Here is a 24,293-nt window from a genome sequence, read left to right as displayed (position 1 = left end):
CATGCATTCACATACGTGCATTCACATATACATGCATAAACACCCAGCCACACACACAGACACACACACCCCTAAAATGAACAGTCATTAGTATTTTGCCATGTGTGCCTCATCTACATGTATGTTTATTTACAAGTCCCTTTGAGGATCATGGTTAATTTTGTGGAAAGATGTGGTTGGGCAAACCAAAACTAGATTTTGGTAGCTTTTAGCTGTAAAACAATGAAAAAAACTTTTGCTCTTTTTAACGCAGGTGTCCAATCTATGAACCACCTATGTTTTTGCCTGAGTGTTTAAGTCTCTGCATTTGAATGCAAAGATGGAGTGTGTGGCGGTGGCCCAGCTACCACCCCTCCTACATTGGACCCGTTGTGTTACTTGCCTACAGTGATTGCTTGGCCCTAGCCGCTGACCTGACCGTATACGAGGAAGGCGTTGCAGGACTGGGGTCACCTGTCAGCCCACAGATGGCAGTTTGCACAGTGATTTAGCGTGGGGTCAGGCACTTTGTTCTGAATGCCAGTTCCCACTTAATAAGTCTGATCTCTTTCAAATTACTTAATCTCTCTCTAGTCCTGGTTCTTCTTTAAAACTGGGAATAATATTTTATAGGATTGTGATGAGGTTTCAGTGAAAATTTGTGTATAAAGCGTTTAGCTCAATCCCTAGCACTAAGATGATAGTGGTTATAACTGTACAAAAGGACATTAAAATATGTAAAGGGTTCTAACTGTCGCACAGAGCCCTCTATAACGCAGAGCAGTCTATATTCGGATTAATCATTGTGAGTTTTGTATTTGTTTTATTAACTATTTAAAAAATAAAAATTATTGCATGCTATTTTGTTAGAATTTAAGGAAAGAAAAACAGTAAAAGATTGTTGAAGTCACAAGTGTTTTTTTTTTTTTCCAGAACAAGAAATATTAAATTCTAAATAATTCCTTTAAATTAAAAAGTGGGTTGTAGAAAACATTGATGTTATGGTTATTTTTTAAAGTTGCATATGTCTTAGTGGAAATAGGGTTATGTTTTTCAAGTAGCAAAACTTAGTCAACAAACAGTCTCAGAAAAATGAGATGTCACTGTCAGATTTAAAACAGCAATAACAGAGTTTCCACTCTAAGTCTTGTTTGGGATGAAAACTGATAGGGAAAGGCTCGTGTGTAAGCAGCAGGTCCTCTGGAAGCCTGGAATCACCTTCGGGAGTGCAGTGAACGTGTTGAGGGAGTGATGGTAGCCAGTGAGTGTGAGAGCCGAGAGAGTCTCGGTGGGTCCTACCTTGCCGCAGGGCGTCCTTTGGGAGGCAGGTGCCTCTAACTGTTTGAGCCCTAAAATGTTCTTTATTTTTCTGTGACAGTTTACAGTTTGTCCAGGTCGAGAATTTTGTGTTCAAAATCATTTTATTCCGGGACTGCCAAAATATTTTGTATTGTTTTCTAGTGTCGAGGGTATCTGAAACTTGAAGGATGTTTTTCTTTATCTTTTGATTTTTTTCTGCGGCTGTAGCATGAAATTCAGTCCATTGGTTTGAATCTTAGACAAAGGAAATCTTCTTAATCTTTTTCTTTTCTACTTTCCAGTGTCTGTTTGTTCCTAACTTCTTTTAGGAAGCAGGGCAATGCAGTAGTGAAGTTAGTAACAGTAGTAGGTAAGAGCAGGAGTTGTTTCTGTAGAGGACCAGCCGGAAGTGATTTTAGGTCTGCGGGCCACGTGGCCACAGCTCTTCCATCTGCCGCTGTGGCACAAAGGCGGCCACACGTGTACGGGGAGGAGCAGGGGTGGCTTGTTCCAATGAAACCGATCCACAGACACCAAAGTGTGAATTCCATGTAATAGTCTCGTGTCACAGACTATTATTCCTTTTTCCAACCATTCAGAAGTGAAAAACCATTCTCACGCCCTGTGGACCACACAGGGATAGGCATGGGCCAGTCTGGCCTGTGGGTTGGCAGCGAGTTCATGACGCTGCTGGATCAGGGCCTGAGTAGGTGGCAGCGAGTCTTGTGGGGTGGACGGGCTGGGGGGGTCCAGGAAGTGAGGGCAGCGTTGTCCCCGTGTCCTGCACGCTTTCTGCTCTGCTGTTTCTCCAGCTGGAGTGGAGGGAGGCCTGGTTGGAGGTGGCAGATCGAGGCCTCCATGCATGCCTGTGGTTTGGGAGGTGCAGTGATTCTCCTCATAGAAACCGCTTTACAAGTCAAGTGCCCTCATCTTGGTGACAGAGTGATTGACTGGAGACACAGATGTGGGCCTTGACCCCTGTGGGACTGTGTGTTGCAAGGTGATTATCCAGAATTATTTTTGAGGAATAATGTTGGAAGTAATTCATAGAAAGCAAAAGCCTTAAAACCTGTGAATTCCTAATGTTCTCTTGTATTTTTTATTTTATTTATTTTATCTTTTTTCCTTGCTGTTTGTTTTCTCAAGTGACCTGTCGTCTTCACTTTTCCATCCCTATTTTGAATAAAAGATTGGGTTGAGTTGGTGGCTGACATGGGTTTTTCTCTGGTTGTGCAGAGCTGAGTATTAGTAGCTTCTTCCTTGTCTGCTGAGTTGCCCGTGGTTTTGCATCCGTGCTCAGGGCTTGTCAGCCGACGGGGCTCCCCTTGGGCTCTGCGTGAGGAACAGGCCAGCTGGTGCGCACCGTCCCCGGGTGGGGAGGGAGGGGTCTTTCCTGCTGCGTGGCGTCCTCTCCTTTCTTCTTTCTCGTGGAGGTTTTGGAGTTATTGCTGGCTCTCCTGTGCACCTGGCCCCCAGTGTCCGTTTCGAGACCTTCCCGGCAGGTCGCTTACGCCGCCCTGTGTCCGCCGAGTCCTGGCCCTGAGCTGCGGCTGGCCTAAGCTCTGTGTGGGCTCAGCAGGGTCCGCCTGCAGCCCTCTGCCCTGCGGTACGTGGAGCGGCCCCTTGCTTGCTCTTTCCCGCGGGACCCCTGGGTGTTTGCAACACCGCCGGGGAGGAGAGGAAGGAAGTACTTACTCATCCCCAGCTCAGCCATCTTTTGGTCTAGTCGTGGAGTAAGGGTTATTTTTGTTTTTAAACTTTGAATTAGAAAGTTTCACACGTAGCAGTAGAGGGCCTTGTACAGTGAACCCCCTGTGCCTCCAGACGGTTCCGGTGGTACTGACCTGGGCCCACTTGGTTTCTTCTCCCCTGTTTTGAAGCAGATCTGAGCAAGCATTTCAACTCTAATTACTTCAGTAGGTGTCCCTAAAAGACAGGGACCCTTTTTTAAAGCATAATCCTACCACTGGCACAACTAAAGTAAGATGAATCGTGATTCTTTGATGTCATCAAATATCCAGTCATTGTTTTTCAGTGACATTTCAGTGATGTTTTTTCCAGTTTTGTTTGAGTCTGTGTCCGGATGAGACCCATGTTGTGGCCGGCCAGTGTGTGTTCATCTCTTGGACGATCAGTTCCCACTTAGCAGTCACTCCCTCTCCCTCTCTCTTTTGTTCTTTCTATTTTGCTTGCTTTTGTTTTTGTTGAGGAAGCCCAATTATTCTCTCATCTCCCACAGAACCTAGCCTGCTTGTCACTGATACGTGCCTCTGCCCTTTGTATTTCCTGTAAGTTGGTTAAACCGAGAGTTGACTGGGGTCACGTTTGTTGTGTTGAGATGCTCCACGGCTGTTGTGTCCGTCCGTCGGGGGTGCATAATGTCGTCGCCACTTATGTTGTTAGCAACCCCGGACGCCTGCTGCCTGGATCGGTTCTTTACAAGCAGGGTCCCTTTATTCTGGGCTTAGTGCATTACAGCATTTTGGAAATTCATGAGAGTGGTTTAATAGGTTGTGTCTCACAGGACTGACTGAAGTCCCTGAGTGTCCCTCTGCGTGGCGGGGCCCGTGGCGGGGGCCCTGCTGTCAGCAGAGTCCTGCAGACGGAGTTGGCAAGTAAGGCACCACCTGCGTCTGGATGTCCTCCTTAAATACTCGGCTGCAGAAACGACAAGAAACTGAAGATCCCCAAGTCTGTGTGTGACTCTATGACTTGAAACGTCTGTTAGGTTGTGACTGCCCACTGTGCCCGCGTGTAAAGCCGATATTGATAAAAAGCAAACTAATTTAAGATAATTAAGGCTCTTTCCCTCTTGTACTTATAGAGCCTTTTAGAAGATCCTTATCCAATGGTCCGTTCCACAGGGATCCTTGGTGTTTGTAAAATAACTTCCAAATACTGGGAGATGTTGCCTCCGACCATTCTTATTGATCTTCTCAAGAAAGTAACTGAGGAACTGGCATTTGATACGAGCTCTGCTGACGTGCGCTGTTCTGTCTTTAAGGTAAGGTTTTAAATTATAAAAGCAATGCCTATTTACTGTAGAATAGTTCTCAAATACAGAGAAAGAATAATTTAAAAATCACCCATAGCCCTACTCCATAAATATAGCATTATTTACATTTTCGTTGTATATCCAAAGTAACCTTTTAAAAAAACAAAGGAAAAGTGTTTTCTAAAAAAATAGTCTACTTGAAATAATACTAGTTTTTAGTGTATGTGTTGGGGGGAGGGCATAGCATTTTAGAGTAGTAGCTGCATGTATTTAAAATTTTTTAACATTATTATGCATTAGAATGGGCTTTTTGTGTGTACTGTATGTACTTTAAATAAGAGCCTACAAAAATATTCTTTGTCCATCATCCCGTTTCAGCAGTTCTCAGGGTACATCCACTCTTGTTTCACTGTAGCTGCATCCGTCGCCCCCCACACACCATTACTTTGAAGCAAATCCAGGACATTTATCAGCTCATCTGTAAATATTTCAGTGTGATCTTTAAAATATAAAGTCTCTTAAAAATGTATATCCTAACAGCTGGAAAGAGAAGGTGGTGGAGCGCGTCAGCTCTTCAGACGTGCGTGTCTGGTCTGAGCTTGGGCCGGTCTCTCGGACGCCCGTGTGAGGTGTGGGCACAGCCGTGCGGGAGCGCGTCTGACAGGCCTGCAGGCCCTGTGCCCCTCGTTTTCGTGCAGCATCGAGTCGGGAAATACAGGGAATCTGTGGGATGTTAAGAGAACCTAAAAGGACTCTTGGACTCCAGCTTTGGGGCCTCTCCACCAGGGTCCTCTGGTTTTTTTCAACTCTAATAAAACCCTTTAAAGTGTAGTTCAGAGAAAGCACTGAAAAATTATTTCGTAACCGCTTCAATCTTGTTTGAATGAAGCAGGGGTGAGCTGATTATCAGGCACTGAAGCCACACTAATTCACTAAAATAGGCTTTTTATATGAAGAGGGTTAGAAAAGAGTTATTTTCTGTGGGTATGTATATTTCACTAGTGGTTTTAGTAAAGATGGAACTGAATTTTTCTTACCTGAACTTTTCGTGGTTTATGTTCTAATTTTGAACTGTTTATCTTTCTCCTTTCTTGTAGTGTCTGCCGATAATTTTGGATAATAAGTTAAGCCACCCGTTATTAGAGCAACTTTTGCCAGCCTTAAAGTTCTGTCTCCATGACAATTCGGAGAAAGTGAGAGTGGCTTTTGTTGATATGCTGCTGAAAGTTAAGGCTGTGAGGGCTGCTAAGGTAAGGTGAACAGAGGTTTTCTTACTTAAGACACGAAATAAATAAGTACATTTATTTTCAACAACAAAAAGACAAAGCAGTTTTAATTCCAAGAGTTTCAGTGACTGCATTTTAAAGCAGTTGGTGTCTGGTATATTCTGCTAGTTGTTTGTGTCATAAAATTTTATTTGTTTTGTCAATGTATGTTTTCTTTTTGAAAGACATTAATGGAAGCAGCCCCCACCTTAAATTATATTTTTATCCTATACATGAAAGTTTTTGTTGAAATATTTAAACGCTTGGCACACAGTAAGCACTTAAAATATTACTTGAGAAAATGGTGAGTATGAGATCCCCATCCCCCCACATTTACAGAAGGAAGCAAGGAGGTATTTGTTGATTTGTGTGCATTTTGGTGTAAACTACTGAGGGGAGAGTGTTTTCCCTTAACTCTAGTTCTGTTCAGCTTTTGGCTAAAAATGTTAGTTATAAGGTTCTGCATTATTACTTGCTAACACTGAATTTTCTTCTCTGCACAGTAGCTCTCTGAAATTTACTTTAAAGTGCTGTTGTGTCGAGGCCCAGGATTTGGGAACAAGCTGACACGTCTGTCAGTGTAGGGTCAGCGCCTGGCCCTGGGGTGCACTCGTGGCATGAAATGCTTCCATGCGGCCACAGAGAGGAGCGCACTTAGGAGGAAGGGCCACTCAGCGAGGCGTGTGGGAGCGAGTGCAGACGAGCTGCAGGGTCTGCCGGCTCCGTAGGACGGGGAACATGTGTGTGCGTTTGCTCAGCTACGGCTCACACATCCCTGGGAGAGAACAGGAAATCGGCCCCAGTCTCTGAGGCGAGGGGAGGAGACTGGGTGTCTAGAGACAGGGTGCTGGGGGGGCCTTACCGCTGCAGAGGATACGCATTGTTTTATGCTTTTCAAATTTTGAACTGTGAACTTTTTTCATGAGAAAAATAGAATATTTTACGAGGCCCGTGTGGTACAGATACCCCACGTCATGCCCAGTCGTACTGCCTCAGTACGTTTGTTGAAAATCAGTTGCTTGCGTGTGGTCTGTTTCTGGACTCTGCCTGTCCATCCTCAGGCCAGGCCGCACTTCCGAGCTCACTGCAGCTTTGCAGGAGGTCTCGCCGTGTGTGTCCTCCCGCTCTGCTCTTCTTTCACAGTTCTTGGTGGTTTGGGGCCTTTGTATTGCCATATAAAGCTGAGAATCGGCATGCCAATTTTGTTAACAAAAAGACTGGCTGCAATTTTGGTTGGATTTGTTATAACAGCCTGTTGAAAGTGTAGTTCTGAATCTGAAACGGGAGTTTCCGCTTAGTGTTTTGTTTGAAGTGTGCATCCGTTTGCAGAGGATCACTGAGGTGATGGCTGGTGAGGCAGTGGGCAGAGCAGGTGTTCTGAGGTGTGTGGGTCTTCCCAGGAGAACAGGGAAGACCTGGACAGAACGTCTGACTGGAGAGTTTGGGGTTTGGGGGAGTAGCCAGAGCAGAAAAGGAAGAGTAATGTTTTAACGAGGTGCTTCTTTCATGTTAATCCTTGGCTTGCACAAGCAAGGCAGAGCGTGACTGAGCTGTGAGATCTCTGGAAAGGTTTGTTATGGGCGCACCAGCTAATTCTCCTTGAAAATCAAGGTCAGAGTTTGACAGGCCTGTGGAGAGGCAGCTAACAGGAAGGGGGGTTGATCGTCCAGCAGGTTGGAGTGACAGGCAGTGTGCCACTGCACTGTCTGACACTGGCCATGCTGGTGTTATTAGTGCACGTTGGCGCAGTCGGGCCTCCTACATATTGCTTTGAAGGAGTGAGGGGTGTACCTCCTTACCTTCCTTGGTGAACCCTGGCAGGGCTGCACTCAGGATCTAGGAGCCACGTCTTATTTGCGAAGGCCCTGGGCACGACGACATGGTAGAGAACTAAAGCTGATTAGATAAAATTATGTCCTGTGGCCAAGGGGCAGTTACCAACTTAGTTAATTAGGCTTCTGTTTATAATTTTCATTGTCAGTGCTAGCGGTTTCAAGTTGTTTACTGTTTGTTTTGAAATTCTACATTTTTAGTATTGTATACCTGAGATTTAGGCCAAATCAAGTTACTAATATTGAAACGTCTTTATTAAAAAAAAAAAAAGGGGGTTTCTTAATATGCAGTTATTATTTTTTAATTAATTTATTTTATTTATTTTATTTTTGGCTGCATTGGGTCTCCGCTGCTGCGCGCGGGCTTTCTCTAGTTGCGGCGAACGGGGGCTACTCTTCCTTGCGGTGCGCGGACTTCTCATTGCGGTGGCTTTTCTTGTTGCGGAGCACGGGCTCTAGGCGCACGGGCTTCAGTAGTTGCGGCTCGCGGGCTCTAAAGTGCGCAGGCTCAGTAGTTGTGGCACACAGGCTTAGTTGCTCCCCGGCATGTGGGATCTTCCAGGACCAGGGCTTGAACCCGTGTCCCCTGCATCGGCAGGTGGATTCTTAACTGCTGCGCCACCAGGGAAGCCCCTATGCAATTATTTTTAACATTAGGAATGAAACACCAGTTAGCAATTTTGTTTATGGTCTTGTCTGATGTTAATATCAACCTGTGGGTAATGTGTTTAGATAAAATAAAACCTCAGGTAATTGAAGAACCCTAAACTAATCAGAACTGTTCTTCATTTTATTTTAGAAAAAGTGAATCAAAGAAAAATAGGTTAATATGGGGAGTTTCTGGAAAGGCAGACTTGCGGGGAATGTTCACTGCAAGAAAAACCCGTGGAACCTTGGCATTTGGTGTAAGCGCCGATTGCTAGTTTCCGTTCAAAGTCGTCTGGTCTCCGTGAGGGCTCAGGAGCCAACCTTTCCAATGTGAAAACCCTCTCTTTTAGGCACTGCCCCTCGGTCCAGTCTCAGTGCTGTGACCTACAGTGTTTCTTGGGTATATTGGTTTCCGCAGGTCTGAACTCTGCGAGGTCTTGAGGCTTGAGAAGCCCCTGCTCTCCTGAGTGCCTCGGTTTCCCTCTTGGGATCTGTCTGTCGCTGTGCCGGCCGCTCCGGGGTCGACACTCAGCTGGTGGCATGGCTGTCGGGCGGCACTTGTCTTTACTACAGTGACTATTTCAGAAACACCAAGTGTGCGCATGCAAGTGTTCCGGGAGCATCTGGGGGAACGGTCGTAGTGTCGGATGCTCAGGCATTTCCTCGGGAGAGGGGGAGTATGCTTGTCTGAACGCGCAAGGCCCTTCTGACCTGGAGGGCGGACTGAGGTATCGTGGGAGTGAGGAGGGGGCCAGGCGGGCAGCTGGCGGGGGCCAGTCCCTGGGTGGGGGGTGGGGGGGGAGGAGACGGGGGAGCGTACTTAAGAGCTGATGAGAAAGGTCCACTGGGAGTCCTGGAGAGAGGCGACGGTCATGAGAACCAGAGTCCGTGTCAGTGGTGCTGTCCCCTGTACACAGATGAGCGTACGTGTTTGCACAAGTGACAGAGACAGGATCTGAACACGGCACCATCAGAGTCTATTTTATTTCCATTATTCTGTGGTGTTTCCCCTTGTTTTGAATTTCTTGCTGAGAAGTGTGGCCCTTTTCTGTGGGCAGTGGACGACTTTGATGCTTTTACGCTGAGGGGCGGCATGACAGCCCTGCCGTGTGCAGGTGTGGGCAGTGGCTGTGAGGCGGCCGGAGGAGGCCTGTGGCCACCCGGGCAGCACCCAGGAGAGGGCGGGAGGGGTGACCGTGAGGGGTGCCTCTGTGTCCGAGGTGGGAGACGGGACACTCACTTTAGCTTTCTGTGCCAAACCTGTTGTAGATGTTTACATTCACTTTTCATATTAATGGGCCCAAAGTTGTGGTGTTCTAGGAAACTTTAAAATTATTAGACTGATAATCATAACTGTCATTTGAGGGTCCCCTGATGGTCCTGATGGATTATAATTAATCCCAGCAGCCTTGTGCTTATCTGCCTTATATGTCAGTGCTTTTTAAAATACGGGTTTATTTTAATTTGTCTACAGAAGAGTCACAGATTCTGGTATAATCATTTGAGATGAATTTCCTTGAATGTAAAAATTAGTTCCTTTTTGATTATGCTCTGGAAATTTTGCTTGAAATGTTTTCAGGGTTGCAGGAACGACTGATGGGTCCCTTCTGCACATGTGCTTTATCCACAGTTTTGGAAAATATGCCCCATGGAGCACATTCTGGTCCGTCTGGAGTTGGACTCTCTGCCCGTCACTCGGCGCCTGGTGGGCCTTATCTTCAACTCCTTCCTGCCCGTGAACCAGCCCGAGGAGGTGTGGTGCGAGCGCTGCGTGACGCTGCTGCAGATGAACCACGCGGCTGCGCGGAGGTTCTACCAGCACGCGCACGAGCACACGGCCTGCACCAACATAGGTACCCCCGCCCCGCCCGCGCCCTGAGCCTGGTGTGTTTGCTTTGTGCTCAGTGTGGTTCTTAATGAGTTCCCATAAAGTAACACTTTAATTATTTGGGATTATAATTTCACTGTTAGAAAATTTTGTTGAAGAAACACGTAAATTAATTATTGGTTGTCTTATACATTTTAGCAAAGCTGATTCATGTGATTCGCCACTGCTTGAACGCCTGCATCCGGAGGGCTCTGAGTGCATGCGGGGAGGACGATGAGGAGCAGGGGAAGGAGAACGTGAGCGTGAGTCAAGCCGCCGCCGCCCGGCGCCTCCTTGGGGCCACGGGGCTGGGGTCGGGACCGGGGTCTGGGGCTGGGGCCGGGGCCACGGGGATAGGGTCAGGCCTGGGGTTGGGGCCACAGGAATGGGGACAGGGCCACGGGGTTGGGGACAAGGCTGGGGTTGGGGCCACGGGGTCAGGGAACGGTGACGGGGACCGGGACGGGTGCTTCTCCCGTGGGAGAAGGGCAGGGCAGCAAGGCAGAGGTGTTATTTCCACAAGCCGTTACCTTAGCAATATTTTTATTTTCCATTTATTCCTTTAGTACTGATACTTCACCTAATTATTTTGGAGGATCATAAGTAATTTTCTAGAAAGAATTTCTGTGTATCCTTTGTAAGTTCACTGTGGAGTTTGAGTAGGATTTAATACAAAGGAAAAATTATTATTGGTGACACTCTTTTCCCAGTTTTCTTCACCTTAAGCTTCTGTATATTTTAACTCGACTTGGGGGTGGCACACGTGGATTGGGTCTGGACGTTACCGTATTTTACAACTAGATGGGTGGTGGCGCTCTTAAGGATTTATTCACCGCCACTGCCCTAAAATTCTACTAGAAACGTCGTGCGGTTGAATTTTTGGGAATGAGCTTTATTTAGAATTGTCTTTGAAAAAGTAATTTATCAAGGAGGCTATATAGCTGGTGTTTCTTCAGAATCCAAAGTGACAATTATATCATTAAAAAAGGAACATTTAAGACTTAGACTCGTATTACTTATAAGCAGTATCTTAGGCTTATAAACAAACTCTCATGCTTATATGTACCTCTAAAGTAACAATTTTGGGTAGTTTTGTGGTGCTATGTAGATTAGGAAACTGGCCTTTAAAAGAAAGTCACAAGATGTTGAATATACTTCCATTAAAACCAAAAAAAATGAAAGTCACAGAAGATAGTTTTGCCCTTTTGATGAAACGTGGTGCGCGCTGCCTGCAGGGTGAGGCTCCTGTGCCGTCCGGCCGCCCCCGCCTCCGCGTCCCCGCCCTGGGTGCAGGCCCTTGGCCCTTGAGAGCCAGGAGCCCACAGGGTCGCCCCGCGCTGAGGCTGGGGCTGCGCCGGCGGGCTGTTTGTGGGGCTCAGTCGGCCTGCCCGGGGGCTGGGCAGAGCACTCCCCGGACCCACCCCCCCCGCCCCCCGCCTCAGCCTCCCCTCCCCTCTCCTCTCTGTCCACTGGGGCAGAAGGGGGAGGAGAGAGAAGAGCCTGACGTCATCTTCACGGCCGAGCCTGCCTGGCAGATCCGTCAGCTCACAGGCCGGTTCAGCCGGGCACGTCTGGAGCTGGTTCCACTCTCTTGGTGGGATTTGAGTTCCTCTTTTCAGGGTGTTCCCCTCAGTATATGGGTTGGGTGGGCAGAATGTTTTAGGAAAGTGATCCTATAACTTTAGAAACCCTCACTGGGATGCCAGCTCCGGGCTCGCGGGGCCCTGTGCCTCTGGGCCACCCCTTCACACTCGTGCTGATGGATGGTGAAAGTGGTTTCGCCAAAAAGTGAAAACTGTTACAGTTTTTAAATACTGAAGGAACCCTCCACCCCCTTATTAAACCTAGACATTATTGAGAAAGCTTGCATTTTATCACATTTTAGGTCAGTTTCTGTACCGTTAGAAAACACAAGGGTTTAGAAATAGGTAGCTCGCAATTATACTTCAATAAAGATGTTTAAAAAAAAAAAAAAAAAAAAAAAAAGAAATAGGTAGCTCTATTGTAACCGGTAGTAGAAAAAAATACAATTTGCCGTCTGGATGTTGTCATTCTAAGAATATTTAATGGCTAAAGCATAATTTTTTGAATTGGTTCTTTTACCTTTTCACATTGCTATCTACTAAAAATCTCTGCTTTCTGTTTAATGAAATCTTACTTAGGAACTTAGCATATTTTTGTAAAGGAGAAGTGGTGGCTTTCTCAGGGGACTTTAATGATAAGAGTGCTATGCTAATCATTAGAATGTAAAAAGTAAAATTAAATACAGATTGAAGTTTTGTCAATTTGTTATCTATATCATTCTCATAGTAGTGTCTAAGCCTTTAGTAGTTTCATTGCTTTTTAAATTTAGCCATAAGTCATTCCAGGTATTAAGTGCCTATTGAAAAATCTAACTTTATATAGCAACTACTTTTGTTTTTTCTGTGTGCCCTCATTAATTAAGTTAATTTGTTCGCCGTATCTTTTCCCATTACATCCGAGTAGCACAAAAATACCAACCCCTGAAATGAATCCTGCTTTGCATCTCAAGGTAGCCCCTTCCAGGAAGTGGCCTGTGTGGCAAGTTGTTGGAGCTTGTCACAGTCACCGGACAGGGCTGGCGTCTGAAGCAGAGCGCGCGCAGGCGAGCGTGTGGTGCTGGGGAGGCGGCCCCTCCCCTCTGCGCAGACAAGGAGGGCTTCACTAGAAAACACTCAGACACGTGGTGCTGTCACTCCCCGCCAGCCCACAAACCAGAGCAGCCCACGGTCGAGGGGGAGTTGATCCCATCATACATCACACCACAGTCTTAGGGGTTCTATCTGCCTCTCCCTCCATCTCTGCCTTAGGTCTGGAATTCTGAGATGTGCTTTTAGACACAGTGCTGTTCTCTTGAGAGTTATTATGATTTGATTCTTTCACAGTACAATTTTTTGTATCTTAGGCTCTGGACCAAACGCTGTCAATAAGCGATGCTGCGTCCATGGCGGGTTTGTTAGAGATCGTTGTGATTCTCTGGAGAAGCATTCACAGGAGTATGGAGAATAACAAAGAGGCCAAAGTGTACACCGTTAGCAAGTTCGCCTCTATGCTGCCAGAGTACATGAAGGTGTTTAAGGTAAGCCTGGCCGCCCTGCTAAAGCAGGCGCGCGCGGTCACGTCTGTGCAGAAGCAGCCTCTGGACCTGCTGCTCGTCTGCAGAGTCGGGGGCTGAGCCGCCTCCCACCCTGCAGGCCGCTCGGCCTCTCTCCCTCCACGGGGTGAGGCCACGTGTCCTCCAGCCTCCCTCCCGGCACCCAGAGACTTGTCTGGGGGAGCACTGGTTTTCTGTCTCTAATGGCCCGACACTATTTTAGAATCTGGTTTGATTTGCTGGGAGTTGAGAAAGAGGAGTTTGTGAACATCAAGATGTAGTAGCACCTTGGTTTCGGGGGCAATTTTAGGCATTTGACGGCATCCGGCAAGCACATGTTTCTGGAGTATCTGAGTTGTGTCTGTGTTATTGGGACAGACAGAACTGTGTGCATAACTTCTGTCTGGAGGAAGGAAACCTCCTCATTCCTTGACTTTCTATTTCTGAGCAAAGGCCATATTTCAAAACCAATGGAAATAAAACTGCTATGTAGAAATGCAAATTTATTCCTAATTATGAAGAAAGCGTGGCTTCAATATAGAAAGGTCATAGGTCTTATGAATCACCCTTCTCTTGGTAAATTTTACTTTTGGTTCTTCTACAACTGCTTATGTGACCTTGGACCTCTTAGCTTTTCTGAGTCATATTTCTGTGACTGTTATGTCTCCGAGCTCCATCCTGCCTCTGAAATGCAAACGTGGCCTGTCTGTGAAGGTAAATAATCAAGGCTGCCCAAGTCACTAGGGCATTTAAAAGCTCAGATAATCACATGGGGCTGAGAATTAGAAGATAAACACAGAGGCCATAGGATACCGGACGAGATGACAGGTGAACAGTGCGGCCTGGGTGTGTCCAGGAAAAGGGAGGTGGTGAATTAAGTCTTTAATCCCGAATTATTCTGGCCAGAGAGCTTCTCTGCCCTCAGTACCTCCGAGAACCTTGTGGTCGGCCCATAAGTGGGTAAGGCCTCTGTAAGCCACACGTGGAGTGGAATCAGGAGTAGCTGCCAGCCGACTGTTGTAACATCAAGAAAACATTTTCTTTATTGGGAGTTGGGGGTGAGGATGGGTTCACTCTGACTGAATGCAGATTAATTACAGGCCAGATTGTGACATTGCACCTGTTTGTTTCATGTATATGTTCAGGAAAATTGTTGTTTCTTTTCCTTTTAGGGCCCATCTTCTTTCATCCTCTTATCTAACCAAGGGTATTTCTTATTAAGTGATCTTGATGGAGTCTGGTCTGTCTGCTCTGTTACTGTGATAATACTAGTGGTGGTGATGTAGCTGCAGTGGGGCCCGAGGTGGCTTCCTCACTTGGTTCCTGCCAAAGCCCCGCCCTCAGAGACCAGCTCTTCTCCGTGTGTTGTCCCAGCTGGTTGGGGTGTGGGATCTCATGGGACTTGGGTTTGGCCAGGTAGCTCCATTGCACTGCACTGTCTTCCTAAGGTATTCTGATTATTTTACTTAGGAACTTTTCTGACTAGTTTCATTCCCTTGAGTTTTATACTCAGGACACACTGAGTGTATAGAGTTGGTTTTTTTTTTTTTCCTTTTATCAGTATTGTTTTTCAAATACCAGTCAGTGCCTTGACAGCAAGGACTTTTGTCTATTCTGGTTACTGCTGTATTCCAAGGATCTCCTGGTACACAGTAGGTGCTTAATAAATATTTGCTCAAATAATTCATCACAGAAAGTAGTAAAGTGACCTATAAAAGTTTGAGAAGACTTATCAAACCTAATGCTTCCCAAGGGGTTACGTCCTCCTGTTGTGTGTTGAGAGCATCACTCTCATTCCTACCAAGCAGCTTTGAAAATGGGTTCCTGGGAGTCATGGGGCCCTCGGGATCCCATTGTTTATGTTCCCTGTTGCTGTGTGTCTTTTCATGCTTTCAGGATGATCGCTGCAAGACCCCTCTGTCTGTGCTGGCCTCCCTGATGCCGGCCTCGGCTGTGCCCGCCTTCAGGTGCCCGCCCTCTCCATGCACTCCTGGTCTCACTTGGCGACGCCTGCGTGACCTTCAAGCCCCCAGTGCTGTGCTCCCTGCCCCTGGCCTCCTCCCCTGTGGCAGGGAGAGCAGGGGATGTGGCTTCCAGGGCTCCGGGACTGCTGAGGGACACAGGAAGCCACCACGGGGAACTGAGAGTCTGGCGTTGTTCAAGTGCCAGATGGTGAGACGTGAGCCATCCCGCCGTCCACCACGGAGCCTTGGCCACACGTGACTCTGAGTGCTTAGAATGTGGAGTCTGGGTTGGGGCGAGCTGTGTGTGCATCCTGGGGTGATGCAGACTCGGGGACCTGGTGTGAAAGAGGGATGTAACATGTTTCATCAGTAGTTTTCTACAGTGACCACGTCTTAAAGGATGTCGCGGGTAGGCTGGGCTAAATAAGATACATTATTGAAATTAATCTTGCGTTTTTAGACGTGGCTACTAGAACCTTTATAATGACACACGTGGCCTGCTTTTGTGGCTCACGTTGTGTTTTTTATTGGGCAGTGTTGCGCTAGGGTGTTGGTTATTAACTCAGTAAAAATTACTTATTTTTATTCATATTTATAAAAAAAAGAATGTTTTGATGCTAAACAAAAAGTATTGTCCCCAGATTATGGATCTTTACTCTAGAGTCTGACAGAGGCAACACAGAAACAAAAGGCCAGGGTTTGTAAGTGCCTGATGTGTCCTCAGTGCCTCACATCTAGGGGCCCCTGAAGCTGCTTTCAGAGTCAGCATTTTGTACTGGACCTTGTCCTGCATAGTAATTGTGGGAAAACAGTGTATTTTTCCTGCGGTGGAGAACGTCTGAGAGTTCCCACGATAGGAAGGGCTTATGTACCCTCAGTTTTTAGCTTCTTCATTTTCCCCGCCTTTTAGAAAAGTGAGAAATTGCTACTGAGATATTAGATATGATTTTGTATATGTGGCATTTTCAGCTGTGGTGTGATTTCCACACTAAGAAACCAAGAGGAAGGAGCAGCCGACAAGAGCTACTGTATTCTGTTAGACTGTCTCTGCTCCTGGGGGCAAGTGGGACACATCCTGGAGCTCGTTTGTGACTCGCTGCCGGAGGAGCAGCCTCAGAGCAAGGTACACCTGTGTCATTTTTAAAGTTTGCTGAAGGAGGGTAGCTGTATGCTAGAACTCACGTGCTCTCCTGCTATGCGCCTCTCTCTCTCTGCGCTTTCAGGGTAACTCTGCGTCTAAGCGGAAAGTGCGGGTCCAGGACCCGCGCCCAGTCAAACCCGGGCTGGCGCTGGTCTACGTTGAGTACTTGCTGACCCACCCGAAGAATCGCGAGTGCCTGCTTTCCGCGCCCCAGAAGAAACTGAACCGTCTTGTGAAAGCCCTTGAAACATCCAAGGTAACTTTGTAGAACAGATGCAGATGCCGTGGAAGTTGAGTGATAGGGTAAGGTCTAAGTTTTCCACGTTTATAGTGTAAAATTTTCACCTGGGGGCGGGATGGGACTGGGTGAACACTTCCAGGCCCTGGTCTTTCTCGCAAGTCGTGTTCAGAGCCCAGTGTCCTGTTGAGTCCAACTCTGAGGGTGAGCCGGTCTGTCGGAACAGGCCCGACGGCAGGAAGACTGCCCGCCACCCCAGGTCCCCTTGCTTTGGCCCTGCTCATCGATGAGGGAATTCCAGCCCCCTGAGTCCCGGGCAGGCTTTTCTAGGGCCCTTTGGAGAGCGAGTCCTGTGAATTTCCCATCTCCTGTCCCCGTCCTGGCTCTTCAGCCGTCTCCTCCAGGCCAGCCCTCGGAAGCAGCCTGTCACTGCCACTGCTGCCAGAGGCTCCCACCTATCAGCACCAGGCGTCGGATGTCGGCGGGATGGAGGGGGGAGCAGGGGCTGCAGGGGGCAAGGGCTGGACGAGCTTGATCCTGAGGGCTCCTTGAGCAGCACCTATGAAAAGTTGTCTTCCTGTCCCTTTACGGGAGGCTTGGAGGAGGGAGGACACTCGCCCTGCTGCTCTGGCAGCCCTCTCCCGGCACAGCTGTGTCCTCACCTCATGCGCTGCCTGCTGAGCCGGAACCTGGCCTGCAGATGTCCTGTTTCACAGGTGGATCTGGAATCGATTTTGCAGTCGCCAGGTGGGAGCCCTCACCACCTGAGCGAAGGCGCTGTCCTGCGAGCCTTCAGCCTCCATTGCCGGTTGAGTATCCATCTTCAGCACAAGGTGCGTCCGCGAGCTTGGGTCAGAACACGGGGCGTATCGGCCCAGCGGCTCTGTGACTAACCTGTCTTCTGTTGTTGTTGGACAGTCCTGCTCAGAAGGCAAAGTTTACCTGTCCACTTTGGAAGACACTGGGTTTTGGTTAGAAAGCAAAGTTTTATCTTTTATCCAAGATCAAGAAGAAGAATATCTGACGCTTCACAGGGTCGTTTATCAACAGATTATCCAGGTTAGAAGTCTTAAGACACAGAAACCCTTCTCCAAACTGTGATGTGCTTCCAGGTTTTATTTTCTAATTTAAAGCTGTAACTTTAGTCAGTAGTGCTGCTCTTCTTAAATACTTACAGTGGCATCTGAATATCTAGAGTTTATCTTTTTTTTTCCGTATGTTTATTTATTTATTTGTTTCTTAGTAGTCATCCATTTTATACACATCAGTGTACACATGTCAATCCCAATCTCCCAATTCATCCCACCACCACCCCCCCGCCGCTTTCCCCCCTTGGTGTCCATACGTTTGTTCTCTTCATCTGTGTCTCAATTTCTGCCCTGCAAACCGGTTCAGCTGTACCATGTTTCTAGGTTCCACATGTACGTGTTAATATACGACATTTGTTTTTCTCTTTCTGACTTGCTTCACTCTGTATGACAGTCTCTAGATCCATCCACATCTCTACACATGACCCAATTTCATTCCTTTTTATGGCTGAGTAATATTCCATTGTATATATGTACCACATCTTCTTTATCTATTCGTCTGTCGATGGGCATTTAGGTTGCTTCCATGACCTGGCTCTTGTAAACAGTGCTGCAGTGAACATTGGGGTGCATGTGTCTTTCTGAATTATGGTTTTCTCTGGGTATATGCCCAGTAGTGGGATTGCTGGATCATATGGTAGTTCTGTTTTTAGTTTTTTAAGGAACCTCCATACTGTTCTCCATACTGGCTGTATCAACTTACATTCTCACCAACAGAGCAAGGGGGTTCCCTTTTCTCCACACCCTCTCCAGCATTTGTTGTTTGTAGATTTTCTGATGATGACCATTCTAACTGGTGTGAGGTGATACGTCATTGTAGTTTTGATTTGCATTTCTCTAATAATTAGTGATTTTGAGCAGCTTTTCATGTGCTTCTTGGCCATCTGTATGTCTTCTTTGGAGAAATGTCTATTTAGGTCTTCTGCCCATTTTTTAATTGGGTTGTTTGTTTTTTTAATATTGAGCTGCATGAGCTGTTTATATATTTTGGAGATTAATCCTTTGTCCGATGATTCATTTGCAAATATTTTCTCCCATTCTGAGGGTTGTCTTTTCATCTTGTTTATGGTTTCCTTTGCTGTGCAAAAGCTTTTAAGTTTCATTAGGTCCCATTTGTTTATTTTTGTTTTTATTTCCATTACTCTAGGAGGTGGATCAAAAAATATCTTGCTGTGATTTATGTCATAGAGTGTTCTTCCTATGTTTTCCGCTAAGAGTTTTATAGTGCCCGGTCTTACGTTTAGGTCTCGAATCCATTTTGTGTTTTATTTTTGTGTATGGTGTTAGGGAGTGTTCTAATTTCATTCTTTTACATGTAGCTCTCCAGTTTTCCCAGCACCACTTATTGAAGAAACTGTCTTTTCTCCATTGTATATCCTTGCCTCCTTTGTCATAGATTAGTTGACCATAGGTGTGTGGGTTTATCTCTGGGCTTTCTATCCTGTTCCATTGATCTATATTTCTGTTTTTGTGCCAGTACCATATTGTCTTGATGACTGTAGCTTCGTAGTACAGTCTGACGTCAGGGAATCTGATTCCTCCAGCTCCTTTTTTTTCCCTCAAGACTGCTTTGGCTCTTCGGGGTCTTTTGTGTCTCTATACAAATTTTAAGATTTTTTGTTCTAGTTCTGTAAAAAATGCCATTGGGAATTTGATAGGGATTGCATTGAATCTGTAGATTGCTTTGGGTAGTATAGCCATTTTCACAATATTGATTCTTCCAATCCAAGAACATGGTATATATCTCCATCTGTTGGTATCATCTTTAATTTCTTTCATCAGTGTCTTACAGTTTTCTGCATACAGGTCTTTTGTCTCCCTTGGTAGATTTATTCCTAGGTATTTTATTCTTTTTTTGCAATGGTAAATGGGAGTGTTTCCTTAGTTTCTCTTTCAGATTTTTCATCATTAGTGTATAGGAATGCAAGAGATTTCTGTGCATTAATTTTGTATCCTGCAACTTTACCAAATTCATTGATTAGCTGTAGTAGTTTTCTGGTAGCATCTTTGGGATTCTCTATGTATAGTATCATGTTATCTGCAAACAGTGACAGTTTTACTTCTTCTTTTCCAATTTGTATTCCTTTTATTTCTTTTTCTTCTGATTGCCGTGGTTAGGACTTCCAAAACTATGTTGAATAATAGTGGTGAGAGTGGACATCCTTGTCTTGTTCCTGATCTTAGAGGAAATGGTTTCACTTTTTCACCATTGAGAATGATGTTTGCTGTGGGTTTCTCATATATGGCCTTTATTATGTTGAGGTAGGTTCCCTCTATGCCCACTTTCTGGAGAGTTTTTGTCATAAATGGGTGTTGAATTTTGTCAAAAGCTTTTTCTGCATCTATTGAGATGATCATATGGTTTTTATTCTTCAATTTGTTAATATGGTGCATTACATTGATTGATTTGCATATATTGAAGAATCCTTGCATCCCTGGGATAAATCCACTTGATCATGATGTATGATCCTTTTAATGTGTTGTTGGATTCTGTTTGCTAGTATTTTGTTGAGGATTTTTCCATCTATATTCATCAGTGATATTGGCCTGTAGTTTTCTTTCTTTGTGACATCTTTGTCTGGTTTTGGTATCAGGGTGATGGTGGCCTCATAGAATGAGTTTGGGAGTGTTCCTTCCTCTGCAATTTTTTGTAACAGTTTGAGAAGGATGGGTGTTAGCTCTTCTCTAAATGTTTGATAGAATTCACCTGTGAAGCCATCTGGTCCTGGACTTTTGTTTGTTGGAAGATTTTTCATCACAGTTTCCATTTCATTACTTGTGATTGGTCTGTTCATATTTTCTGTTTCTCCCTGGTTCAGTCTTGGAAGGTTATACCTTTCTAAGAATTTGTCCATTTCTTCCAGGTTGTCAATTTTGTTGGCATAGAGTTGCTTGTAGTAGTCTGTCAGGATGCTTTGTATTTCTGTGGTGTCTGTTGTAACTTCGCCTTTTTCATTTCTAATTTTATTGATTTGAGTCCTCTCCCTCTTTTTCTTGATGAGTCTGGCTAATGGTTTATCAATTTTGTTTATCTTCTCAAAGAACCAGGTTTTAGTTTTATTGATCTTTGCTTTGTTTTCTTTGTTTCTATTTCATTTATTTCTGGTCTGATCTTTATGATTTCTTTCCTTCTCCTAACTTTGGGTTTTGTTTGTTCTTCTTTCTCTAGTTCCTTTAGGTGTAAGGCTAGATTGTTTATTTGAGATTTTTCTTGTTTCTTGAGGTAGGCTTGTGTAGCTATACACTTCCCTCTTAGAACTGCTTTTGCCGCATCCCATAGGTTTTGGATCGTCATGTTTTCATTGTCATTTGTCTCTAGGTATTTTTTGATTTCCTCTTTGATTTCTTCAGTGATCTCTTGGTTATTTAGTAACGTATTGTTTAGCCTCCATGTGTCTGTGTTTTTTACGTTTTTTTCCCTGTAATTGATTTCTAATCTCATAGCGTTGGGGTCAGAAAAGATGCTTGATATGATTTCAATTTTCTTAAATTTACTGAGGCTTGATTTGTGACCCAAGATGTGATCTATCCTGGAGAATGTTCCGTGCCCACTTGAGAAGAAAGTGTTATCTGCTGTTTTTGGATGCAATGTCCTATAAATATCAATTAAATCTATCTGGTCTATTGTGTCATTTAAAGCTTGTGTTTCCTTATTAATTTTCTGTTTGGATGATCTGTCCATTGGTGTAAGTGAGGTGTTAAAGTCCCCCACTATGATTGTGTTACTGTCGATTTCCTCTTTTACAGCTGTTAGCAGTTGCCTTATGTATTGAGGTGCTCTTATGTTGGGTGCATATATATTTATAATTGTTATATCTTCTTCTTGGATTGATCCCTTGATCATTACGTAGTGTCCTTCCTTGTCTCCTGTAACATTCTTTATTTTAAAGTCTATTTGATATGAGTATTGCTACTCCAGCTTTCTTTTGATTTCCATTTTCATGAAATATCTTTTTCCATTCCCCTCACTTTCAGTCTGTATGTGTGCCTAGGTCTGAGGTGGGTCTCTTGTAGACAGCATATATATGAGTCTTGTTTTTGTATCCATTCAGCAAACCTGTGTCTTTTGGTTGGAGCATTTAATCCATTCACGTTTAAGGTAATTATCAATATGTATGTTCCTATGACCATTTTGTTAATTGTTTTGGGTTTGTTTTTGTAGGTCCTTTTCTTCTCTTGTGTTTCCCACTTAGAGAAGTTCCTTTAGCATTTGTTGTGAGCTGGTTTGGTGGTGCTGAATTCTGTTAGCTTTGCTTGTCTGTAAAGCTTTTGATTTCTCCATCGAATCTGCATGAGATCCTAGCTGGGTAGAGTAACCTTGGTTGTAGGTTCTTCCCTTTCATCACTTTAAGTATATCCTGCCACTCTCTTCTGGCTTGTAGAGTTTCTGCTGAGAAATCAGCTGTTAACCTTATGGGAGTTCCCTTGTATGTTATTTGTCGTTTTTCTCTTGGGGCTTTCAATAAGTTTTCTTTGTCTTTAATTTTTGTTAATTTGATTACTGTGTGTCTTGGCGTGTTTCTCCTTGGGTTTATCCTGTATGGGATTCTCTCTGCTTCCTGGACTTTGGTGGCTATTTCCTTTCCCATGTTAGGGAAGTTTTTGACTATAATCTCTTCAAATATTTTCTCAGGTCCTTTCTCTCTCTCTTCTCCTTCTGGGACCCCTATAATGCGAATGTTGTTGCGTTTAATGTTGTCCCAGAGGTCTCTTAGGCTGTCTTCATTTCTTTTCATTCTTTTTTCTTTATTCTGTTCTGCAACAGTGAATTCCACCATTCTGTCTTGCAGGTCACTTATCCGTTCTTCTGCCTCAGTTATTCTGCTATTGATTCCTTCTAGTGTAGTTTTCATTTCAGTTATTGTTTTGTTCATCTCTGTTTGTTTGTTCTTTAATTCTTCTAGATCTTTGTTAAACATTTCTTGCATCTTCTCGATCTTTGCCTCCATTCTTTTTCCGAGGTCCTGAATCATCTTCACTGTCATTATTCTGAATTCTTTTTCTGGAAGGTTGCCTATCTCCATTTCATTTAGTTGTTTTCTGGGGTTTTATCATGTTCCTTCATCTGGTACATAGCACTCTGCCTTTTCAACTTGTCTGTCTTTCTGTGAATGTGGTTTTTGTTCCACAGGCTGCAGGATTGTAGTTCTTCTTGCTTCTGTTGTCTGCCCTCTGGTGGATGAGGCTGTCTTAGAGTTTATCTTTTTGCAAAGCGTAAACTGCATAATTTTAATGTAATTTGACACATTGCACGTAACATGTGTTCAGTAATGTTTGTGGAATTACATAAAATGTGTTTCTAGTTTCTTATGGAAAGAGAAATGAGAATTAATGTATCTTTATGGAAATTCCTTTTTAAACATCTTTGTAGACATCTGCTTTATGAGACCCCTAGTGGTACCCTTAGGTATTAGGAGCTTTACCAGCTGGATGTCCCCTCTTGTCCTTTCTGTGGCCTTTGTTGGGAAATCACATCATCATGTCTACCTCTCTTACAGACCTACCTGACTGTGTGCAAGGATGTCATTGTGGTCGGCCTTGGTGACTGTATGTTTCAGACACAGCTTTTACAGCGGAGCCTTGGAATCATGCAAACAGGTACTTCGTTTATTAAAGGACTAGTTTAGAGCAACTAGCCATCACAACCAGCTCCTCTCTCCCTCCTTCACTTCACTGGTCAGGACTCTCATTTTTAAGTGACAGATGTGTAGCACAAACTAGCTTACACTAAAAGAGGAATTAACAGGCTGAGGCAGCCAGGAAGTTCAGAGGTGTTTCTGGCCTCGGACGTGACCAAGTATAGAGTTTCTGGCAAGGTCTTGGGATTCTCCTCCGGTGGTTTGTGTGATTGCGGCTGCTTTGCCGTGTGGTCACCAGCACGGCCCCAGCCTGTCTGCTGCTCCTGTCTGGTGTCTGTCATCGTCTGCGTGCAAGTCAGGAGCTGTTTAATGTCCCCCCCCCCCCCACCCCCCTGAGACCACTGGGAAGTTGCTGTCACCCCAAGGACAGGATCCCTGGTAACTAATACCATGGCGTCCGCACAAGTTAAATGTGTTCAGTGAGTGAGTGAGAAGTTGGCCTCCTTCCAGGTGGGCTGGGCTTAGGGATTATCTGGAGCATCACATCCAGGGGGGCTGGGCCAGATCCTTGCAGCCCCGTCTCATTGTGGCGGGGGGAGTGTGGGTGGACCCAGGATGCCTCCTCTGCCTCGGGTCTTGGGTTGGCTGAGACGGGCACCTCTGGGCTGTGACCCCTGCCCGCCACCTACCTGGGGCAGCCGAGTCGGGACAGAACACCCCAGTGCTACAGTTGGTTCTTCCTGAGATCCCTAGAAGCTTGGAAATGCATAATTTGAATTTCTTTAAGCCTAAATATTTGCTAAAAGAGATTGAAAATATTATCATTTACCAAATTGAACATTAAGTTTGCAGTTAGCTCTCTGGGGTCTTTTGCTGTAGTCTTGAGTATCGTTGTGCAGACCCCAGGGAAGTCTTGGCCACAAACCCCACAGCTTCTTTCTTTCATGGTTCTGCCCCTGAGATTGGCACTTGGCCTGCATGGGAGCCGGGGTGGCAGTCACTCTGCTCTGCTGTCTCGAGTGTACGTGTCCTTAATCTGTACAAGCAAGATTTTTCATTATTTGGTTACAATATCCACAAAGACTAAATATTAAATAGAACAAATGTTTTTTGTTTTAAAATCTAACTTTTTCCTTTGTTTAAGTCTTTATAACTCTCACTTTCTATTGTGAAAACAGCATTTTAAACTTAAGCTTAATGATTGAAACATTAAAAATGATTTGCATTTTTAAACTCAGTTTATCATTTAAGAATTATTTTCCCCTAAGGATTGAATCTATTTT

General features: G+C 45.0%; 1 protein-coding gene across 1 annotated transcript in view; it reads left to right on the top strand.

The window, feature by feature from the left end:
* Positions 1-24,293, top strand: part of NCAPG2 (non-SMC condensin II complex subunit G2) — a 59,660-nt gene that overhangs the window by 20,298 nt on the left and 15,069 nt on the right. Inside the window, exons 12-22 of the mRNA XM_061199010.1 lie at positions 4,103-4,282; positions 5,371-5,523; positions 9,649-9,871; positions 10,045-10,148; positions 12,812-12,985; positions 14,897-14,967; positions 15,934-16,087; positions 16,188-16,361; positions 17,060-17,176; positions 17,262-17,402; positions 22,930-23,029. Of these exons, the coding sequence (XP_061054993.1) occupies positions 4,103-4,282; positions 5,371-5,523; positions 9,649-9,871; positions 10,045-10,148; positions 12,812-12,985; positions 14,897-14,967; positions 15,934-16,087; positions 16,188-16,361; positions 17,060-17,176; positions 17,262-17,402; positions 22,930-23,029 (1,591 nt within the window). The remainder of the gene's footprint in view (positions 1-4,102; positions 4,283-5,370; positions 5,524-9,648; positions 9,872-10,044; positions 10,149-12,811; positions 12,986-14,896; positions 14,968-15,933; positions 16,088-16,187; positions 16,362-17,059; positions 17,177-17,261; positions 17,403-22,929; positions 23,030-24,293) is intronic.

This window comes from Eubalaena glacialis, chromosome 8, assembly GCF_028564815.1.
Source record: "Eubalaena glacialis isolate mEubGla1 chromosome 8, mEubGla1.1.hap2.+ XY, whole genome shotgun sequence".
Taxonomy (NCBI): domain Eukaryota; kingdom Metazoa; phylum Chordata; class Mammalia; order Artiodactyla; family Balaenidae; genus Eubalaena; species Eubalaena glacialis.
Note: the sequence above shows the minus strand (reverse complement) of the source record. Positions and strands in the feature narration are given on the sequence as shown.